The following is a 19,827-nucleotide window of genomic DNA, read 5'->3' as shown; positions in this document are numbered from 1 at the left end:
CATTGTCTCGTCACTTAACAGCTTGGTTAAAGCCTGGAATCACCTTGGTGATCGCAAAAAGGCCGTCAGTTATCACGAACAAGCACTACAGGTGATGAGGTGAGAACACTACACATCCTCACATCATAGCGCTACTCAACAACTTGGGTAACGCCTGGAGGAAACTAAGTGATCCCAGAAAGGCCATCACCTACTCCGAAAAAGCGTTACGGATGAAGCAGATGATTGGAAATAAGAAATCTCACCATCGTCATTCCCTTGATAACTTTGTAAACTATCTATAGGTATACCAGAAACATTTGATAGCTATCTACCATGCAGTTAAAGAAAACAATTTTGCTTAAAGGTGATTGTAAAAGATGAATATTTTAGATGTGTTATGAAACTGAATCAAGTAACCGTGTTGGTGCAACCATGATGTCACATTATTTTGTTCTATTCAAATATTGTAAAAGGTCCTGCATTGCCGTATAGTGACGTATGTAATTCTTGGCACTGATAAAAGCATTACGCTAGTCACTGTATGATGGACACCCTCTAACACAAACTGAATTTCCTTTCTATGCAGTTGGTTTTACAAAGCGTACAAATCAAGGAATACGTAGATACAACCAGACTTCGAACAACAGACTTTGTACACTTTTTGTAGTAATTCGTGATTAACAACTTAAAAGTTACTTTTTTCTTAAATTTACCTTGACAAATCATATCAAGTCCCAAACTGCACAATTTTAGCGAAAAGCATATCATTTTTTTTCTGAATTTCCAAAAAGATTGAAAAAGGGGCTTGAACAATACACACACAATGAACATCAATACATTGTGATGAAAGAATTTTTATTACTTTACTTTTAAACAACACCTTTAGTCCTGAACTCATGAAACAAAAGAAGACCATAAATTGATAAATGAAGCACCAAATGCTCTAAAATGAGACATACATGTATTCAAATTCTACAGTGAAATAAAACAAAATCATATTTACAAACATATTGCACAACGCATTGCACAATGTACATGATAGTTTAACAATCAACTTAAAGTTAACTATGGAATGTTACAATGTATACTACATATAGTACAGTGTTGACACCACCTGGCTTGATAGCATTCCTACAGAGCATACAATATACTTTTGATAATTAGCTGGTTGCAAATTTCTAAGAGGAAGAAAATGGCAACTAAGCATTTGAAACATATTTCTTCCCAGTCTAATTTCAAGACAAAACTTATCGACTAGTCTTACAGCACACAAAAGTCATACAGATTGCACATCAAAACATTAAAAGTCACTATCAATAACACATTTACCACATACGATTTATTATAATAATTATTTGTAGCACACCTTACCCAACCAAAACACCCTTAGGGGACTGCCGCATGATATTTGTTAACAACAGGATTTATTGTGGTGAAATTTTCTTACAGTAAACATAGTTTACGTTGACAATAATAATTGTTTTCACCCATTACAGAATTGGATGAATACTATTGCATAGTGATTAGCTGTTTTAAACTGTTGTGATGTTACAGACTAAGCACCAATAGATAATTAACACGATAAGTACCTAAATCTTCCCCCATTATTGTCTATTGTAAATTGTATTTGTCATGGAATAATATCAATATTGCATGGAACACTATACAGACTACCCGACTACATCCAATCAAGGGACCACACTCACTTACACTCACTATCCGGTATATCTTTTGTAGTTCCCCACCTTGCATGCATTATACATGCTTTAAGTGAGCGATAACATTACTGATACAGAGCACAGCCTTACAATATTAATGATATCGAACTGGCACTTAAACAACCTGAAAGCTACCTGTAGACAATTAGACATAGAACTATTCAAATGAGATAAAAACAATACTATGTCATAACTGGCCTTCAATTCATAGCTATTTTCAAAGACCTCTTTCAAATGGCTCCTTATATAAAAAAAGAATGTCAAAGCAACATGACCATATTGTATATAGTGAACTTCCCACAATCATAATTCCTTTACACTGAAATTTGTATGGTCTTAGCATAGTACTATGAATTTATTTTCTAAGTTCATAACACCTATATAGTAAATTTCATGGCATGGTGAAAATAAAAAAAAGTTTGTGGTTTCTTTGAGATTGGAGTAAACACAGTGATTATAACACAATAGAAATGCCAATGACATTCAACGCAGTGGGTAAGTTATACTCTCGAAGCAGTGCTTTGTCTCTGGCTTGTTTTTGACGTCTTTTTAGGCATTTTGTCAGGCTTTCTATTTTGTCCCATTTTCTTTATGTTGCCAAGCCAAACGGAGCCTACTCTGCTTGGAGAGTATGAAAGTAATCATAAAAACGGCAAATTTAGAAGTACTGCAAATATTTCAGGATTCACAGTAGTTTGCTCCTCACTAGACACTGAACTTCTGCTCGGAGCCATCCCCGGTTAGCACGATGACGTTTTTCTGCGTGATCCAGACGAGACGTACGCCCTTCAGCAGGCTGTTGAGGGAGGTGTTGCTCCCTGCACGCGCCGGTCGGGTGTCGTGGGACCGGATACACTTGATACTGGAACCACTCATCATACCAAACAACCCTGCAGCCATCTGGAAATAAACCCAAAAAAACATCTGTAAAAAGAGTTCATCAAGAAATGATGTGCATTCAAGGGCTTTGAGTTTGATCCTTACTGTGTCAGCCTACAGCATGATTATTTCACTTCATTAAGGAGAGCCAAAAATATCAACTTCAATGAACAACCCAGAAAATGACTTGGGTATAAAATATTAATCAGATGTAGTAGCCTTGAGTGCAATCGTAGAAGAGAAGGTAGACAGTGAGAAAACCTTGACCTCTTTGTGCTCTCATGCAGGGGTGATACACGCAGCAAAATACTTCAATACCTGTCACCTACATTGTACCTTTCTTAACAGCATTCTTACCTGCCAAAACAGAAGTTTGTTCTCCTGGTATGAGTATGTGGCGAGATGACGTCCATCAGGAGAAAACGCTACCGCCATAACGGGAGCACTGTGGGCAGCAATCATCTTTGGACAACAAATAAAGGCAATGAAATCAACTTTATGCCACACAATGTATTTCTTCTATAAAACATGCCATTAATGTTTTAGATGTAAACTTTGTGGCATAGATGATTAAGTGGTTAGGCTAGCTGACACTGGGTCGAGAGGTCATGAGTTTGATACCTGGCATTAGTTGCTAGATGTGGTGTCCTTGGAAAGGACAAGTGTGGTGGGTTCTTTAACGTTCAAGAGGTGTGGCTCTCCTCAAACACGGGACCTCCATTTAATGTCCTATCCGAAGGATGTTCCTGACCAAAGCTACGTACTACTCATTTCCATTGAAGTGACGAAACTCGTGCAAATTTTTAAGTTAATTAAATATCAATGGGGCATACCAGTGGATTCTAACCAAGGACCTCTGGGTTCTGAGCCAAACACCCTGCTATTACGCCACTGCACTGCGCAGACACTTACCTGACATTTGGCAGTCTTCTGGTCGTACAGCGCCAGGTAGCCGTTCCTGGCTCCCACGGCGATGCGGCGGCTGTGGTTATCGTAGCTGACCATGTTGAAGCGACAGATGGCGGGGAAGGTTTCCTGCAGTCCCTTCTGCTTCAGCTGGGCGGCGTCCAGGCAGTGAACGGTGATGTCCATAACCTGGGCAGGGTACAACAGCAAATTGTTGGTTTTCAAAATGTTTCATGATTTACATAAATAAACAACAACAAGATGCTTTGTAAATTCACATATCGAAGTGCTTTTTGTATGTGGTAGGTCACAGCAAGTTGTTGGTTTAAAAAAACATTGTGTTATGATTTACATAGATATACATATGCATATGTACAACTGCAGCAATAGTCTAGTGGGTGCTTTGCTTGTGGTACATGTATGTGTAGGTCTCAGGTTCGATTTTCCGACCAGGTACTCATATGAAAGACTTTAAAAACTGCTTCTCTGCTTAGCATTCAGCTGCATTATATATGGAAAAGAATACAGTTGAACATCTTTAGAAGGATACGAAAGTTGAACATCATGGGAAAGAATACAGAGCACAGCTCTAACACAATTCTAGCTCCCTGAGGCATTATTATCTGTGCTTGAACAGCTGGGTGGCCCAAGAGCTAAGGAAGCGGAGATGGGTGATGAGAAAAAAATGCTCCAACCTCCACAATCAGTTCAGCCACGTCGCTCTGCATCTTGTCAATCAGTAACTCGATGACCCGCAGTATCTCCGGTTTCCCGCGTACCAACACCGACGTGTGGATGGGCGCACTCTGGGACTGCGCGTTGGCTGCCATGGCCGCGTGGCGGGCCACCTCCTTTGCCATGGTGGTGATGAATGCAGACGGACGGGCGGTGGCGATCAGGGACAGGGCGTGGCGCGCCGTGCGACAGGAGTCAGCAGCAGGGGTCAGGGGCAACCCACTCGTCATACTGTGGGGAACAAAGTTTCTTACTGGTATTTTCTTTTATGATAATTGTAAATATGAGCTCTTTTACACATGAAGATACACTGATTCAACAAAAAATTTTACATTTTGAAAAGCTGAAGCATAAAACTTAAATGAACTTTGTATTGTGCATTTGTGATACCATAAATATTATGTACATGTATGTGTTGCATAAAAGGATACTATATATGGACAGGTAATCTGTGTCTTTGTTACAAATACATATGCATGTTTGTGTTGTGAATTGAGTTATTGGTGAGAGCTAATAAAAAGAAAACACATGCACTCAAAGCCACTGATAATATTTTACTATTTCTAGGGTTTACAGTATACTAAAACCACTGCTAATATTTCAGGGTTTACAGTATACTAAAAACACTGCTAATATTTCAGGGTTTACTGTACCTTGCTGCATGTTTCTCAGAGTCACAACACAACTCCAGCAGACCCAACAGTACAGCTGACACATCCATATATGGCTCCCACACCGTGAACCCTCGACCAATCAGATCGATGGCGGCCCTTCTGATTGGCGTGTGGGCGGGCAGCTTCCCACTGGGGGGTGCCAGGAGTAGGTACGTCAGCGCCTTGCCTGGAGGACACAAGGAATAGGATGTCTTTACTAGAATTAGGTACTTAATGTTTTATCTGCTGCCTAAACCCATAACCAATACTTGGTGCCAAATGGCTACATGTACCTTAGCATGCTGAGGGTTAAAAGCAAAAAGTGAAGGGCTGTACATGTACATGTGTTCTATAAATGACATAATTAAGATAATTGCAAGTTGTATTGTTGGCTTATATCATTCTTAGTTATATGGTAACAAGAATTGGAGCAAGAAAACATTATGTCTCAACCAAGTATATGTAATTATGTCAAATTAACAGCAGAATAGAGTGAACATAGCACGACTCGTTCACTCTCTTGTATGCTAGGACTTTCTATGTCTTCAATTAGTCCATATATTTATCGATGCACTGCCAACTCCACGGCCATTCTAACACAGCGACTACTAAATATACAGAAAATGTATGATAATGGTTTTGATTTCATAGTACTGTAAATCCGTTTATATTAGCGAAGACTCAATTTTGGTGAGGAACGAAAAGGAGTTTTCAGAGGTTTTCACAGAGTTTTAAGTTTGAGGTTGACACAATTCTGTAGTACAATTAGTTAAATACAAAACTTATTATCAAGAAAACTGGTTAAGATAAAACCACCGTGTACATTTACAGATATATGGTACAAGGTTGCATAAAGACAGGAAGAAAATCTCATTCTGTAAGAAAGGGTATTTGGAAGTTAGAGATGGCTCTACAAACATAATGCGCAAAATAAGCATTTACTTGATATTTAAAAAAAAAGCAAAATAAGCATTTATTAGATATCAAGCTCCTGAACTCCACAGCATTGATGATGACTTGACTAAAACATTGTTACTTGACAATGTGTGCACTAGAAAGAAAAATCCAGTGTTAAAAGAAGCGTATCTAAATCATTACAATGGACAACATAGATCTAGATTAATGAAGCAATTCCCAATTGAGTTTCTCCAGCTCTAGTCACCAACATTGTAGAAAATACAAGCCTTCTTTATGGGCAATGCTCATATCCTTCATTCTATTGGCCACGCCCTTCTGTCTGCTCTTTTTTGTCATCAGCTTCTCTTCTGTATGGGGGGTACACAAATATCAAAGGGGAGAAATCTTCAAGCGTTTACTGCTGCAGTGATATCTTGAAACAGTAAGTTAAAGTAATAGACAGTTATAAGGAGGATGTTTTCTTTCTGATTATGTTACCTACATAGGCCAACTGTTATAATAGTGATGTATTAGTGATTCTCTTACTAATAGTCTTTTATACATTAAAATCATAAAACATGGATTTTTCTTTCTAGCCTGCAAAGTTCCTGTTATTTCTACCTACTGTACAATCTAATTTCTTTTCTGCAAAGTGTAAGTTGTAGATTGGATACTTTAATTTAGTGATTGTCTATTAGGTCTTTCATACATTTTGTACATTAAAATCATAAAACATGGATTTTTCTTTCTAGCCTACCTACAATCTAAATTGTTTTCTGCAAAGTATAAGTTGCAGATGGTTATTTTGAACCCTACAACTGTGAATTTCAACTGTTGGAAAGTGTGGACTATCACATTCTAAGAGAAGTTAATCCATGCTTCAAAAGGGGAAAAAAGCTCATTCAAAAGTAAGAATTTTAACTTTTGAAAGTGTGGACTATCATCACGTTCTTAGAAGTAAGAAAAGTTAATCCATGCTTCAAAAAGGGAAAAGAGAACTAAGTAAAATTGCCTACTTGTTAGTCCACATGCTCCTTTTTCCATATTTCAAGCATGAGAAGCAAATAATTAGAAATAGAATAAAATGAATCAAATGATGACATATCAATAAATTTTTGTTACAGCTTATTACAAATTAATTGATCTAACAACAAACAAAATAATACAGATACTGAGTCTAAATTCTCGGTATTCTAACTTCTTTCTGTTGCTGCTTTTGCACTGAGCAGAAGATTTTCCAACAATTTCTTTGTCAGGTATGACACATATGTAGGCATGCAGTGAAAACATACTAAAATCATTATTTATTACGAATTTTACTTGTCTTTCAGAAACATAACTTTCAAAGCTAATTCTGAACTGTAAAAATATATGTGGTGAAAATATACTGATTCTTTTGACTTGTCTTTCAGATCCAGAAATGTGCCTTTTTGAAAGCTACTTTTGAGCTTGAAATAAACAATAACAAGTTCAAGGCATTAAAAGAAAGGCTTGTGTCATGCAGTTTCTCTGAATTCATGTTTACAAAGTTAACAGACATAATAATTATTTTTGCCATCGGAAAAAAATAAAACAAAATAGAACACTATCTTAATTCAACTCACTGGTGTGTCTTGCGAGTGAATAGTTGTCCCTGCTGAAGCCCTCCGGTGCCCGACTGGCCTTCTTTTTCTGCTCTTCGTTCTGTCCCTTTGTCGCAATCTCCGCCCCGAACTCTGCACCTATCACCCCCAGCATCACAATGGCAGTGGCCTGGTTACGCCGCGCTTCAAAGGGCATGGAGGCCTTTTTCTGGGTAGGATATGCCATTTCTGGAAGAAAAAGGGGGCTGTTAAAGCATTTGATAGAAAAACATTTTGCAGACAGTCGAATGAAACTGGGTAGCATGGCTATATAATTATATGGTCGTTGTTTCTTAACTTCATTTCTGTGTTGGTAGAAATCATTCGGAAGCAATGTTGAACTAATTTCTGACAAAAAATTGGACATATCCAGATTTTCCAATAAAAGGGGCCAATAACATCAAGCCACTTACAAAACCTTAACAGAGACAGGGGGCACTATAAACTACCTGCAACTTATGATCCACTGATCATTGAGTCACGACGTGTTCTGTCTGCATCTACATGTAAATATGACATTACAGAAGCGGTGGATTGCTAATTTCTTGACAAAGACTGAAGTTGGACAGTTGAAAATTTGTGTTGGAAAATTCAAATCGCAGTAACGAGTTCAATTTTGCTTCAGAGTGGTTGTTTCTTGATGATGTGAATGTCAAGTGTTGCAACAAGTGATAAGGTTTACACATAGATCTTAAGAAGTATTCTCCACGTACTATGTAATTTATGTTTTATACATGCAGTACTAAGTAGAATAAATCAAATTAAATAAAAATACAGTTACAATTAACAGACACAAAGGATACAGAATAACAGACAATGCGCACACTGTATGACAAGCATGCGAACGGTGTGCTACATACTTGTTTTTCGGCTTTTTTCATCTTGTACACCAACAGGAAAATCACAAGTTACATTGTTCAGTGTCCACATAGTAAAACATGTAGTACTACGGTATACACATTACAAAAGAATTAGAATGAAGATGGTGTACATGTATACAACAGGAAGAGAACACGGCACATATATGAAGCAAAGAAAAACTGGCTTGGTTTGTTGATTTTGTAAATGATGAAGAAAAGGGTTATACAAGACTATAGCTGGCACAGGGCTCGAAACAATTTTTCATCAAATCTATTGTTGCAAGTCTTACATGGACCAGACAAATCATACCTGCACCACTATGCCGGAGCAGGAGGTTTTAGAAACTTAAACATCTTCAAACTAACTTCAAACCGTGGTCAGGAGAAGGTCGAGAGGCCATGGTCGGCTACGTTTGTATGTGTGACAGGAGCTTACAGGGCTGGATCGGAGCAGGTTATAGGTGCAGGTACATGTAGAAAATAGAAATGCCTGCACAATTAGCATTTCACCATCATTTGTATTTCGAGCCCTGTAGGAGCTAGCTGGTTAATAGAGTCTAACAGACATACCAGGAGAGCAATTTCTGCTGACAGGAGAAGATTCCTGTGAGACCTCATCCTCCATTAAACTGGGAGCACACCCTGAAACAGCAGTGGTACAGCCCTAGTGGTCAACTAACAGGCCTGGGATGGACCCAAAGGGCAACACTTTGGGGGGGGGGGCATTTTGTGACATGCTGCAAGCAATAGCCAATGAAGGTTTGACCTGGTCATGCAATGTGCTGAGATACTCCTCACAAAAAAACTTATAAAAAAAGTACAAAAATGGCTTAGACATCAGGAACGCTTTTTTGTAAAATTGTTAAGAAACTTATATATATAAGTATAACCATGCATATAAGTCATGCTCCTCTGTACAGGTGCATTCAGTGTGTGTGTGGGGGGGAAGGGGGATATATCACTAGGACATGCAGTCTTGCTTTTATAGTTATCTGTAAAATTATGGCCTTGTCAAACATGCTTTTCTGGGTAGGTCCCATCCATCTTATCATGCACTTTTGTTGCCATAGATACATGACTTGTACAAAATAGTACATTATAAGAGACACTGTCACAATACACGTAGTGTAGACGTTACATATAGAACATGCAAAGGAAAGGAACAAGGACAGAAAAGCAAAGTGAGCACTTCATACATGACAAGAACACGCTAAGTTGTTCTGTGCAAAAACATTGTTTCTATCCAGTCTTTCTAGCAAGCATCTAGATTGCCCATATCTGGATATTTTGAAATGTGCATACTGTATCTGATGTATATCTGATTATGTTTTAATAATAGGCATTGCATAATTATATTTTTTGACACAACTAATTACAGAACCTACATACAGTGTTTAGCATGCACCACTTGCACTGCAGTCAAATACCAGAATATTGGATTAGGACATTGAAATTGTTGTTTTCATAATATTTTGTTTAAAAACAATTTTCTCAACTTCTGGTACATTCCACATTGAAATGGACGTTTTCCTAGGTGGGTATGACATGCAACAGGGTGTATACAGTGTATTAGCCTGGGTCCCGGCCCTTCCGTGGGCTGGGTTGGGACCTTGAGTGATGTTGAACACAAAGTGCTGTTTTCTCTATGCATGTGCTATAATTTACATTCTGGATACATGCATATGTTAGATTCCAATAAACAAATCAATAACCATGCATGGCAGGAGAACAACAACAATAACAAGACAACAAGGTGAACTACCAGAGATAAGGTCTTCATCCTGAAGATGGTCGGTTTCTTCCTCCTTAGTTGGTTCAGCGGTCGGTTCGGTCTTGTCTTTAGGAGAGGAGGCAGACGAGGGTTGAGTCTCGGGGGACTGGGCGGTCTGAGGGTCCACGTAGTTGGGGAGATGTGGCGCCCACGAGTCGATGACTTCCTTACGCCCCTCAGGTCCGATACGCTGTAGTTCTGCTAACATCAGGGCCTGGGCTGCCTCACGTACCTACATGTATATAGGAAGAGCAAGCCAGAAAAAAACTGATGATAAGAGTGAAAAACACAGTACATTGACAAGACCCTTCAGAAAAATCTTAACACTGTTAAAAAATGTGGACAAATTAGCAACTGTTTTTTATATCAAAGAAAGGACTCTCCCATTAGCTAGTATTATTAGGAGTCCTTAAGTTTCTATGATGTCATGACCAGTCTGTTGCTAATTTTTCCCACAAAAGAGCACATAGTAGAAAATTATGAACATACCTTAAATGTTTTCTGAAGGAGCAAATTATTAACATGTACATGAGGTAGAAAATTTCCTTTCACTGTTTTTCAAGACTGTTGAAAAGTCAGTGTTCAAATTGTTATTACCACAAAAATTTGCTTTCATTCTAATCAATGGCCAACTAATGTGTGGCTAAAATCACATGGCTCATTTCCTGTTTAGTGCTTACCACTTATGAGAAAGTCAGTATGGACGTTAACAACTTGTGTGCTACCGGTGAGTAGCCCCCTAGTTGTAAGTATAATTATTGCATAGCTACATCTGTGGCCCAGGGGCTAAGGAAAGGAGATGAGCTCCACCCCATACCGTGCAAAGGTGTGGCCATGGGAAGGACTTTTAAACTTAATCTTTATGCAACACACACCTCCAGACACCTGTCCTGCCAGCGCCTGGCTAACATCTGCAGCTGCGGCGGCTGGAAGCGCTCCTTCCCGAGAAGGTCGGGCAGCAGCACACAGTGAAGCGCAGCAAGAAGGCTCCAGCCCTGCTTTATCTGAGCCTGAGAACAAACCAGAAATAAACAAACAAACAAACAAATGCTTTGTCACACTTTTGGCATTATTATACATGAAATAATATACTACTAATAACTTACAGTAATCATCTGAATCACAAAATCAGTCCTTTGATTTTTGATTTACATGAAAAATAAGGATCAATAAAACAAATCATAAATCTCTCTTACACAACATTGTAATAAATTCATAACTTGGACATACAGTGAAACCTGTACAAGTGACCACCTCTACATAAGGACCACCTGGTCAATGTGACCACTCTTTGGTGGTCCCTTAGATAATTTTTCAAAAAGCATTCAAGTATCCGGTCTATAGTGCTCGTCTGTCCATGCAAATACATGTAGATCAGATTCTTTCCATTCCCTGAGTGGTCTTCTTGGGCAGGTTTGACTGTACACACATATACAAAATGTAGGTGTCTACATGTACATGTGTACGTTAGTACAGGCTTCTTTGTAGGTGCAGTTTAATCTAACAGAAGTCAGTGAGGTTATTTGCAAGAAACCCTGAGAACAAGATTTGAACATTATCCCTTATAACCCGTGAAAAAGCAATTAGCCTGGAATCCATGCTATTCTAGCTCCAGTCCACTCCTCTGAATGTTTCCCTGTTCAGTAGTCTGGCACCCATTAATAAAGAAACTATAGGCAGTTGTAAATATATGTGAGTTGTAATTGACTGCGAGTTTCCCTGTCCCCTGTACAGGGTTAAAACGGACATCGTGAACATTATCATATGGGTTACACTGCTTTTATAAAGCACTTGATACCCAAAAAAATCAATGACGTAATGGAGAAATGTTTACATGTTCGTTTTGCATAACCAGTAAACCGCTTTTAACACGCCAGTTTTGTACAGAAAGTACAGGCTGCATAAGACTGGACTGTAAGGTTTGATCCACTCACACCGGGATGGAACCCTACTCTTTTTTATAAGTGTAGCGTACTTGAAGTGTCGCTCTCCTCAAAAACAGAACATCCGCATTTATGTCCTGTCTAAGAGAAGGTCCCTAACTGAAGCTACGACTGCTGCTCGTTTTGAGTGAGGAAGTATTACGAGCCTTTCCAAAGGGCACAACATTGGGGACTGCTAGACACCAGAACCTTTAGATTCCAAATCAACAGAATGGGGAGGGTACCAAACAAATTAGACATACTGTAGGAGAAACTGGAACTATAATACGATGGATACCAGGCTAATGAATATAAGTGGAAATAGGTAAACAAAAGAGGTGGGAGATTTCAACATAAAACCTCTTTGACTTCTTGGTCGTCACTGAGTTGGAAATGTTGGAAGGCCTGTAGCCATGCATGTATACAGGAGGGGCATTGTGACTGTTGAATAAAAGTGAAATGGCTAGTCTGTTAAATATGCACCAAAGGCAAACGATCCATAGGAATAAGTGCATGAAAAGAAAACTCCATTCAATAATTTCATCAGCCTGAGGTTGGCAGGACATGGCTTGAAAGATTTTTTTTTTCTACAAGATTGCAACTTGTCAAAAAATAAATGTTTTTACTAACAACCAAGCCACTGTCCTTGCCCTACAACCTTCTTGGCCTGATGAAACCTATAAATGTATATAACTGCAAGTTATATTAATATGATGATACATGTAACTATTTGAACCTAGCCTTTAATTCTAGGTACTATCTCATCAAATTTTCCACCTAAAAAAGACTAAATAAATAAAGAATAAGGGCAAGTCTCAAATTAAACCTTCTTTCATCTTAAAAACACAAACTTTGACGATAAAGTTTTAATCAAGTTTTTGATAGTAGAGATATGAGGTAAAGTCTTTAAACTGTAATTGCCAACACAAAGAATACTTATTGAACTTAGCCAAATTTTAGACTGTACAACAAACGTGTTGAGCAACCCACCGCTTCTATGACATCACTTACTCTATGCAGACTGCAAGAATGTTATCATAACTCTGTGAGCAGTGGATCAAAAGTGTGGATTATGCAATTTGCATAATGCCTGTCATATGTAGGTCCAATTATTTGAGTTGGCAATTGCAGTTTAAATATCTTTCCTCCTCATGAATTCTACCAACACAGATGAATTTTCGAGCTATGTTAGAGAATAGTTTTACCTGTTGAATGGATGGAGGCATGCCACTCTCTGCTTCAGAGTCTGTACCATCTGATGAGTCTGTGTTAACCTCACCCACAATCAACCCCTGGACTCCAACCTGCTTGATTCTCCTGTATAGACAAGGAAAACCACAGGAGAAAATATCAGAGTTTAAGTTACATTTAGATCCACTTCTAGCTAGCGATTGCATAGTCCCGCCCACCTCTGTCAAAACTTAGAAAATGCAAAATAAAAACATAACAATGCAGATATTCGGTGGGCATGCAGACACACTCCCATTGGTCAAACTGACTTGGAAAAAACAAGCAATTCACTCTCATAATTCCGTCGGGCATCCTGAGGGGCTAAGACTGACACATCATTTAAAAAGGTGTATTTAAAGAGATTTACTAAATTAAAGGTAGCATTAGTAATTTTCAAGACATACAGACTTAAGAAATCCAAAGTGTTCAATTAAGTCTTATTTTCTTACTGCGGTGGTCTTTAAGGTACCTGGTGTAACTATGAGAGTTTATAATTTTTTCTACACACTATGGCCGTACCTGACTCGCTCACTCTCAAGCACAATGCTGGAAGGACGGTCCACAATGGATAAGAAGTAGGAGAGAGAGGAAAGAAATGAGACAAACACACACAGAGTGCAAGACATTGAGTAATGCTAGGCTCACATTTCCAAACCGGGGCCTGGCTGGGCTGTTCGCAAGAATGAAAAATAAATGTGTCAAGAGCTATACACAAATTGACAAAACTCTTTTACTCAAGTTTAAGGTTTTGTGTGTTATATTGACTTTTATGTCATACTTTTCATTCCCGCAAACTGGTCGGCTATTGATTTAGAAATATGACCTTGGCATAAGTAGAGGTTCAGCAAGGTTAAGATTAATTTTGTAGAACAACATTATATTTAATTATAATATTTATGGCTTTCTCTCTAATCTGATAAAATTATTCTCAATATTTAACTTCCAAAATTTGTGTCACTTGATTTGCAGCTTTGGAAAAAACATAGGACATTTTTTCTTTCATAATCTGCTAAGCCACTGTGTTTCAGTTCTTTAGCATTGATTGACCCATTGGTTGACAAAGTTACTTAATAGCATATTGAAATAAAATCAATTTAACCATTCTAGCACAAAACGGATTTTCATTTCTGTACTAGATTGTATAATTAATCTCCCAAATGACACAATGCCTCAAAATTTCTACACATACGCTGTGCGTTGGCCTGGGTGCTATCCTTTGTACTAACCGCTGGCACGATCTTTTTGTTCCTTTTGCTTGCTAACCACCATGGTAAAGCAAGCAAAGAGATTGAGCCAGTGGTTACTACGGAGGATGGTACCCAGGCTAACTGTGCATTACAAGTTGTTATTTTGGGGGCTTTAACATGCAAAGTGTTACGTTGAACAGACCATTACCTCATTAGTTCACAGCCTGTCTCACTGCGGTCAACTACGAACCTTGTACGTGCGACGAACACACGAGGTACGGGAAGAGGGGGAAGAAAACGAGAAAAAGCGAGGATAACACGTTGCAGAGAATAAACACATAGAACATGGTTTTAAGTTATTAGTACATGTTACACACAGATGAGTACAAAATAGATAAAGATATATATAGTGCAGAGATGCAGTAACAAGATATTTGAACATGGAAAATAAGCTTGGTCATGGTTCCAACTGCCCATGTTCATAGAGGTATTGTGGGTAATAATTGTCAAGGGTGAAGGCCCTTAACATGTAAACAGTTCTTGTCAACATCATGCTAACACATGGCCAGATGAGTGTTTCGTATGCACCTATTTGTTTGTTTGTATGTATGTATGTAGATTAAGTAGACCTTACGAGAGTCGCTGTACTTTTGTTGTGTCAATAAAGATTGCTATATATTCAGGGGCCTTGACCTTTGACATATTACCCACAATCAGGGCTCAGGTTTAAATTTTCCGTCCCGCTCATTGTTTGGGAGCCCGTTGTAGTTAAATCTGTCATTCTAAGCTAACAAAAATACATTTTTATCAATTCTATGCCAGGAAGTTCAGATACTTTGGACGGATGGGGTGAAATTTTTTTCCATTCCAACAGGCAAATTTCCGTCCCAGGATGGAAGGATCCTGGAGACAGCCCTGCCCACAATGCATCTTGCTGCACATGTGCAGTCAGAACTCTGAACAGGCTTATTCAGAGTACAGTGAGAATCTGCTTTATTTAGATAACTACATAAATCGAAAAGAGTACATGACATTTATGGTATGTAGTTTTTTGGCAACTTCTGTATTTTGTATGTTACTAGTAGATATTCTGCACGTTTCTTGAAAAAAAGTAGCAGCTTTGCAATGATTCCATTATCTATGGGTAACACTACAATTTAGACTGCATTGGGCAAAGGACTTACAGTATTGACAAGCTTTATTTTGAATACAACTGTTACAATGATATAATACTGGCTAGTAATAAAGAAGGGTACGGTTAAGGATACTGGTGCTGGATAGATACTGAAGCTACTTCTGAAATGTGACTTATTTTGATTAAAAAATGGATGGGAACTGTCATCTTCAGATAGCAACTTTTGGGTCTACATTTTGTATTTCCAACAGGCCAGACTTTTTGATAACTTTGGACCTTAACTCTCCTCATTCCTAAAGACTGGTAGGTTTTCACTAAATGCAACTAATTTAGCATGCTAAAGGGTAACCGAAATTGTTGGGTTAGTTTGTTAATGTATGGGATTTACCATGTGGGTTATGGGTGGGGAGGGGGGCATGCATAATAGTCTTCATATGACCCTACTTTTCCAAGAGGTCCTGAGCTATAGACTCAACTGTGGGCACAAGTGGACTGAAAAGGAAACCAGTGGCCAGTTAGTCAAGCAGTTTCTCTTGTCTGTAATTTTCGATTTTCAAAATTATTTCTTTCTATGAGTATGAGAAAAAAGTAGCAAAGGGAGTTCTCATTATCTGAACTAACATGTTTAGGAAAGTTTGATTAAAAGTGTTACACTTACCATTCCTTTGATCATTTAGAATAGAGACAAAGTTTGAATGATATAATAATACATGTTTTTAACATATATCATTGCCAAGTCTCAATCTGTTTCATAAAACTACTATAATAACTTTCAGCCTGCCAAGGTACATGTAGCTGTTTAGGCATTTGTATTGGTTATGGGCACAGGCAGCAGGGAGAAGGTTAAACCATACCTTGTTCTCTTCCCTTGGTTAATTTTCTCTCCAAGGAAACTCGCGTTGGTCATTCCCATCAGAGTATTGGCTACGGATATGACCGACAGCAGATGTTGTGTCGTAACGGCGGACGATATCTCCCAGTGCCCGCTGTGAACCAGCGACGAACCGATATGCGGCACAGCGGCCGGTTCGACTTGCGCCGTGCTAGGGACAAGCTGCGTCGTCTTCGGCTCAGCCAATCCCGTCGTCACCCTCTCACGGTACTTGTACCACGTGGGGAGCATCAGCGACATGTGTCCGCCACGAGAGATCAGACCAAACGAAACCGGAATGTGCGGTTTCAACAGACCGAGTTTAAACAAACAAAGCTTGTCCAACTCCAGATCTAACCCCCACGCGTGCAGACAAGACATTAACAACTGAGCGATGTCCAACGTAAGATTATACTCTAACAGCGTCAAGTTCTTGGAACGTTTGGACTTGTATTCTAAGTCAACGCTTTCCTTTTGACCGTTCGTCTGCTCTTTCTTCGGACTTCGGATTTTTAGATCGATGAAGTCCGAGCCTTGTTTTAACTGCGATTTTATAGTCTCACTGACTTGAGCCTTGATGGTCTCACCTACTGAACTGAAGAGAGTGCGACGTTTTGAAGACGGAGATTCTGATTGGTCCTTTTGCTTACTCGGCTCAGGGGCGATCGGGGAGGACAAACCGAGAGTCTCGTCGGTGAGAAGCTGGACAATAAGAGCTTCGGTATCGAAAAACAAGACATGGAAGTCAGAGTCCTTGGGATTGGTCCGCATTGGGGTGATTGACAGGGCGAAGTTCTGGGTCTTTGACACCTCGGCGTGTGAATGGCTGGCCGTGGAGGTCTGGAGAACTTGGAAAGCAGCTCTCTGTAAACAGGCAAAAGAACAACAAATTAAGCTTACAAATACAAACATACATGTAGATTGTAATCAATTTGTATTGATCATTTCCAATAGAATGAATTGCTTTGAAAACCTGCTTGAAGTCTATGATTTACTTGCAATTGTTTTATGGTCAATTTGAATACAAACAACAAGATACTCAAATTGGCAATGCTGTCCCTGGTACTTAATTACATTCACACTGGCACTACTGTCCCTGGTACTGTAGTACATTTACACTAACATAGCTGTCCCTGGTACTGAAAAAAATTCACACTGGCACTACTGTCCCTGGTACTACAGTACATTCACACTAACATAGCTGTCCCTTGTACTGAAGGACATTCACACGACACTGATGTCCTTGGTACTGGACTACATTTATACTGACACTGTTGCCCTTGGTACTGAAGAACATTCAAACTGACACTACTGTCCCTGGTACTGTAGTACATTTACACTAACATAGCTGTCCCTGGTACTGAAGTACATTCACACTGACACTGCTGTCCCTGGTGCTGAATGACATTCACACTGACACTGCTGTCCCTGGTACCGAAGAACATTCACACTGACATTGCTGTCCCTGGTACTGAATGACCATTCACACTGACACTGCTGCCCCTGGTACTGAATGCTGTCCCTGGTGCTAAATGACATTCACACTGACACTGCTCTCCCTGGTACTGAAGAACATTCATACTGACACCTGTCCTCTGTACTGAAGGAAAACCAAATTGATATTTCTGTCCCCAGTGCTGAATGACATTCACAGCAACACTACTGTCCCTGGTATTGAAGTACATTCACACTGACACTGCTGTCCCTGGTGCTAAAAAGCATTCACAACAACATGTTCTGCAAAAACAATATTTATCATTCATCCTTTTCTCCTCCATCAGACCTGAGCCACGTTCTTGAAGGCAGCGAGGCTCCTGCGCTTGAGCGCCTGTGCCAGCGTGGTGGTGCTCTCACTGGGTAGGATAGTCTCGTCGCAGGCGTTTAGGATGTCCTGTGCAACACTGCCGCTTTCCACACGGTCTAGGTGACCTATGAGACAGTATACTTTCCATTATCATGAAGCAAGAAGTTTTCAAATATTTAAAAAAAAAAGAGACATAAGAAAATGTAGAACATTTATTTTGCAATTTGTGAAGACAAGTGGACTGCTATCCACCCGTGCCGGGGACCTCACAGCAGTACATTAATGTACATTAAAAATTCGTCTTTTCCTAGAATGATCGTAGAGTGGAACTCGTTACAACCAAGTACAGTGGAAGCATCCTCATTAGATAGCTTTAAACAATGCATGCAGTTAGATATGCGACTGGCTGTTCGGGTAATATAACCAGCTGCTGCCGCGCCGCGTGCCTGGGAAGCTGGTGTACATGTGTTACACTGAATGGCGGTTATACCGGCTATATAGATACAGATACAGATAATGTATAATCAAATAATAGATATTACAACAGCTACTACTAATAGTGTGACATCAAAAATGGGTGATGCTGCCACGGACCTGTCTCCATCTGCCAGACGTAGACGGTGTTGTCCAGACATCCGACCACCAGGAAGTCGTCGGCAGGGCGCCACTTGATGACCTGTACCGGGAACAGGTGACGCCCGGCCAGCAGCAGCGCTTTTCGCTCACGGAGACTCAGGAGCGCCACCGAGTGGTCCGTGGCCACCGAACACACCGACTGCAGCACGCGGGCCTGGGGGAGGGAGAGAACTTTGTCATGTGGTGAACCGAGGGATTACTGCAAATGGGGATTTAGAAAACTTTAAGGGTTTTTTCGCATATGATTAGCCTTGGGATTATACACAGTAGGGCTTGAAATGTTCCTGTTACCTGCAGGTTGCAGGGCTCGAAATACTGGGTCTGTGTGCACCTTTGTGCATCCAAAATTGGTGTTGTGCACCTGATTGTTGTAGATATTTGTGTAGGCTATATCTACATCAGTATCAGAAAAACCAATATAACCTTCTTTGTACTTTGGTTGGTGTATTTTTTGTTGTGCACCTACATGTATGCTGTACATCCAAAATTCAATCTGTGCGCCTAAATTTTCAGGTACTTGCACCAGCGAACCTATTCCCAAAAATGAATTCCGTGCCCTGTTGTCAGAAATTTCACCTTCAATTCGGAAACTTTCTGCAAATACCCAAGTGGATGTTCCAGATGATGCTTTTATAGAAGGTACATCCAATCCAAATTACTTATTATAGATTGCATTATCATACAATGTAAAAGAAAAGGTTTTGTAGAATACAATGTACATGTATGATAAAATCTTAGCAATGATAAATTTCTATTCAGCTTTCGCAAACAGAAAAAAAAAAAAAAGATTTGCAACTTTGCTTGGAAAGTACCGACAATGATTGGACACATAGCCACCAGAATATCTAATATGCAAAGCACCGCAGCAATTTTTGTCCTCTGAAATCCTTTGAAATCTAATGCCTTGAAATTCAATACAGATATGGTTATTCTGTTATTCAACAATAACTGGTAGGTTAGGATGCTTTTGCATAATGTTAGTCAGCCAAGCTATGCACTCATTTATGCAAATACACAGC

At 39.4% G+C, this 19,827-nt stretch overlaps 1 protein-coding gene across 11 annotated transcripts in view; it reads right to left on the bottom strand.

Moving 5' to 3' along the window:
* Nucleotides 1-928: 928 nt before the first annotated feature.
* LOC136425020 (WD repeat-containing protein 7-like) overlaps nucleotides 929-19,827 on the bottom strand; it is a 28,616-nt gene continuing 9,717 nt past the window's right edge. For 3 of the 11 annotated variants that reach the window (XM_066413722.1, XM_066413725.1, XM_066413727.1), the window contains 17 exons: nucleotides 18,767-18,962; nucleotides 18,152-18,297; nucleotides 16,352-17,232; nucleotides 15,942-15,989; nucleotides 13,695-13,721; nucleotides 13,151-13,262; nucleotides 12,306-12,386; nucleotides 10,899-11,033; nucleotides 10,015-10,255; nucleotides 8,823-8,894; nucleotides 7,375-7,581; nucleotides 6,058-6,138; nucleotides 4,874-5,060; nucleotides 4,181-4,451; nucleotides 3,492-3,674; nucleotides 2,937-3,041; nucleotides 929-2,600 (listed from right to left, as the gene is read on the bottom strand). In XM_066413722.1, the coding sequence (XP_066269819.1) occupies nucleotides 2,406-2,600; nucleotides 2,937-3,041; nucleotides 3,492-3,674; nucleotides 4,181-4,451; nucleotides 4,874-5,060; nucleotides 6,058-6,138; nucleotides 7,375-7,581; nucleotides 8,823-8,894; nucleotides 10,015-10,255; nucleotides 10,899-11,033; nucleotides 12,306-12,386; nucleotides 13,151-13,262; nucleotides 13,695-13,721; nucleotides 15,942-15,989; nucleotides 16,352-17,232; nucleotides 18,152-18,297; nucleotides 18,767-18,962 (3,168 nt within the window). In that variant the 3' untranslated portion in view covers nucleotides 929-2,405. Of the gene's footprint in view, nucleotides 2,601-2,936; nucleotides 3,042-3,491; nucleotides 3,675-4,180; nucleotides 4,452-4,873; nucleotides 5,061-6,057; nucleotides 6,139-7,374; nucleotides 7,582-8,822; nucleotides 8,895-10,014; nucleotides 10,256-10,898; nucleotides 11,034-12,305; nucleotides 12,387-13,150; nucleotides 13,263-13,694; nucleotides 13,722-14,570; nucleotides 14,613-15,941; nucleotides 15,990-16,351; nucleotides 17,233-18,151; nucleotides 18,298-18,766; nucleotides 18,963-19,827 lie in introns of all 11 variants that reach the window. The other 8 variants (XM_066413730.1, XM_066413732.1, XM_066413724.1 and 5 more) reach the window with 7 other exon arrangements.

Source organism: Branchiostoma lanceolatum, chromosome 19 (assembly GCF_035083965.1).
Source record: "Branchiostoma lanceolatum isolate klBraLanc5 chromosome 19, klBraLanc5.hap2, whole genome shotgun sequence".
In the NCBI taxonomy this organism is placed as follows: Eukaryota; Metazoa; Chordata; class Leptocardii; order Amphioxiformes; family Branchiostomatidae; genus Branchiostoma; species Branchiostoma lanceolatum.
The sequence above is the reverse complement of the archived record's forward strand: the minus strand, read 5'-3'. Positions and strand labels throughout refer to the sequence as shown.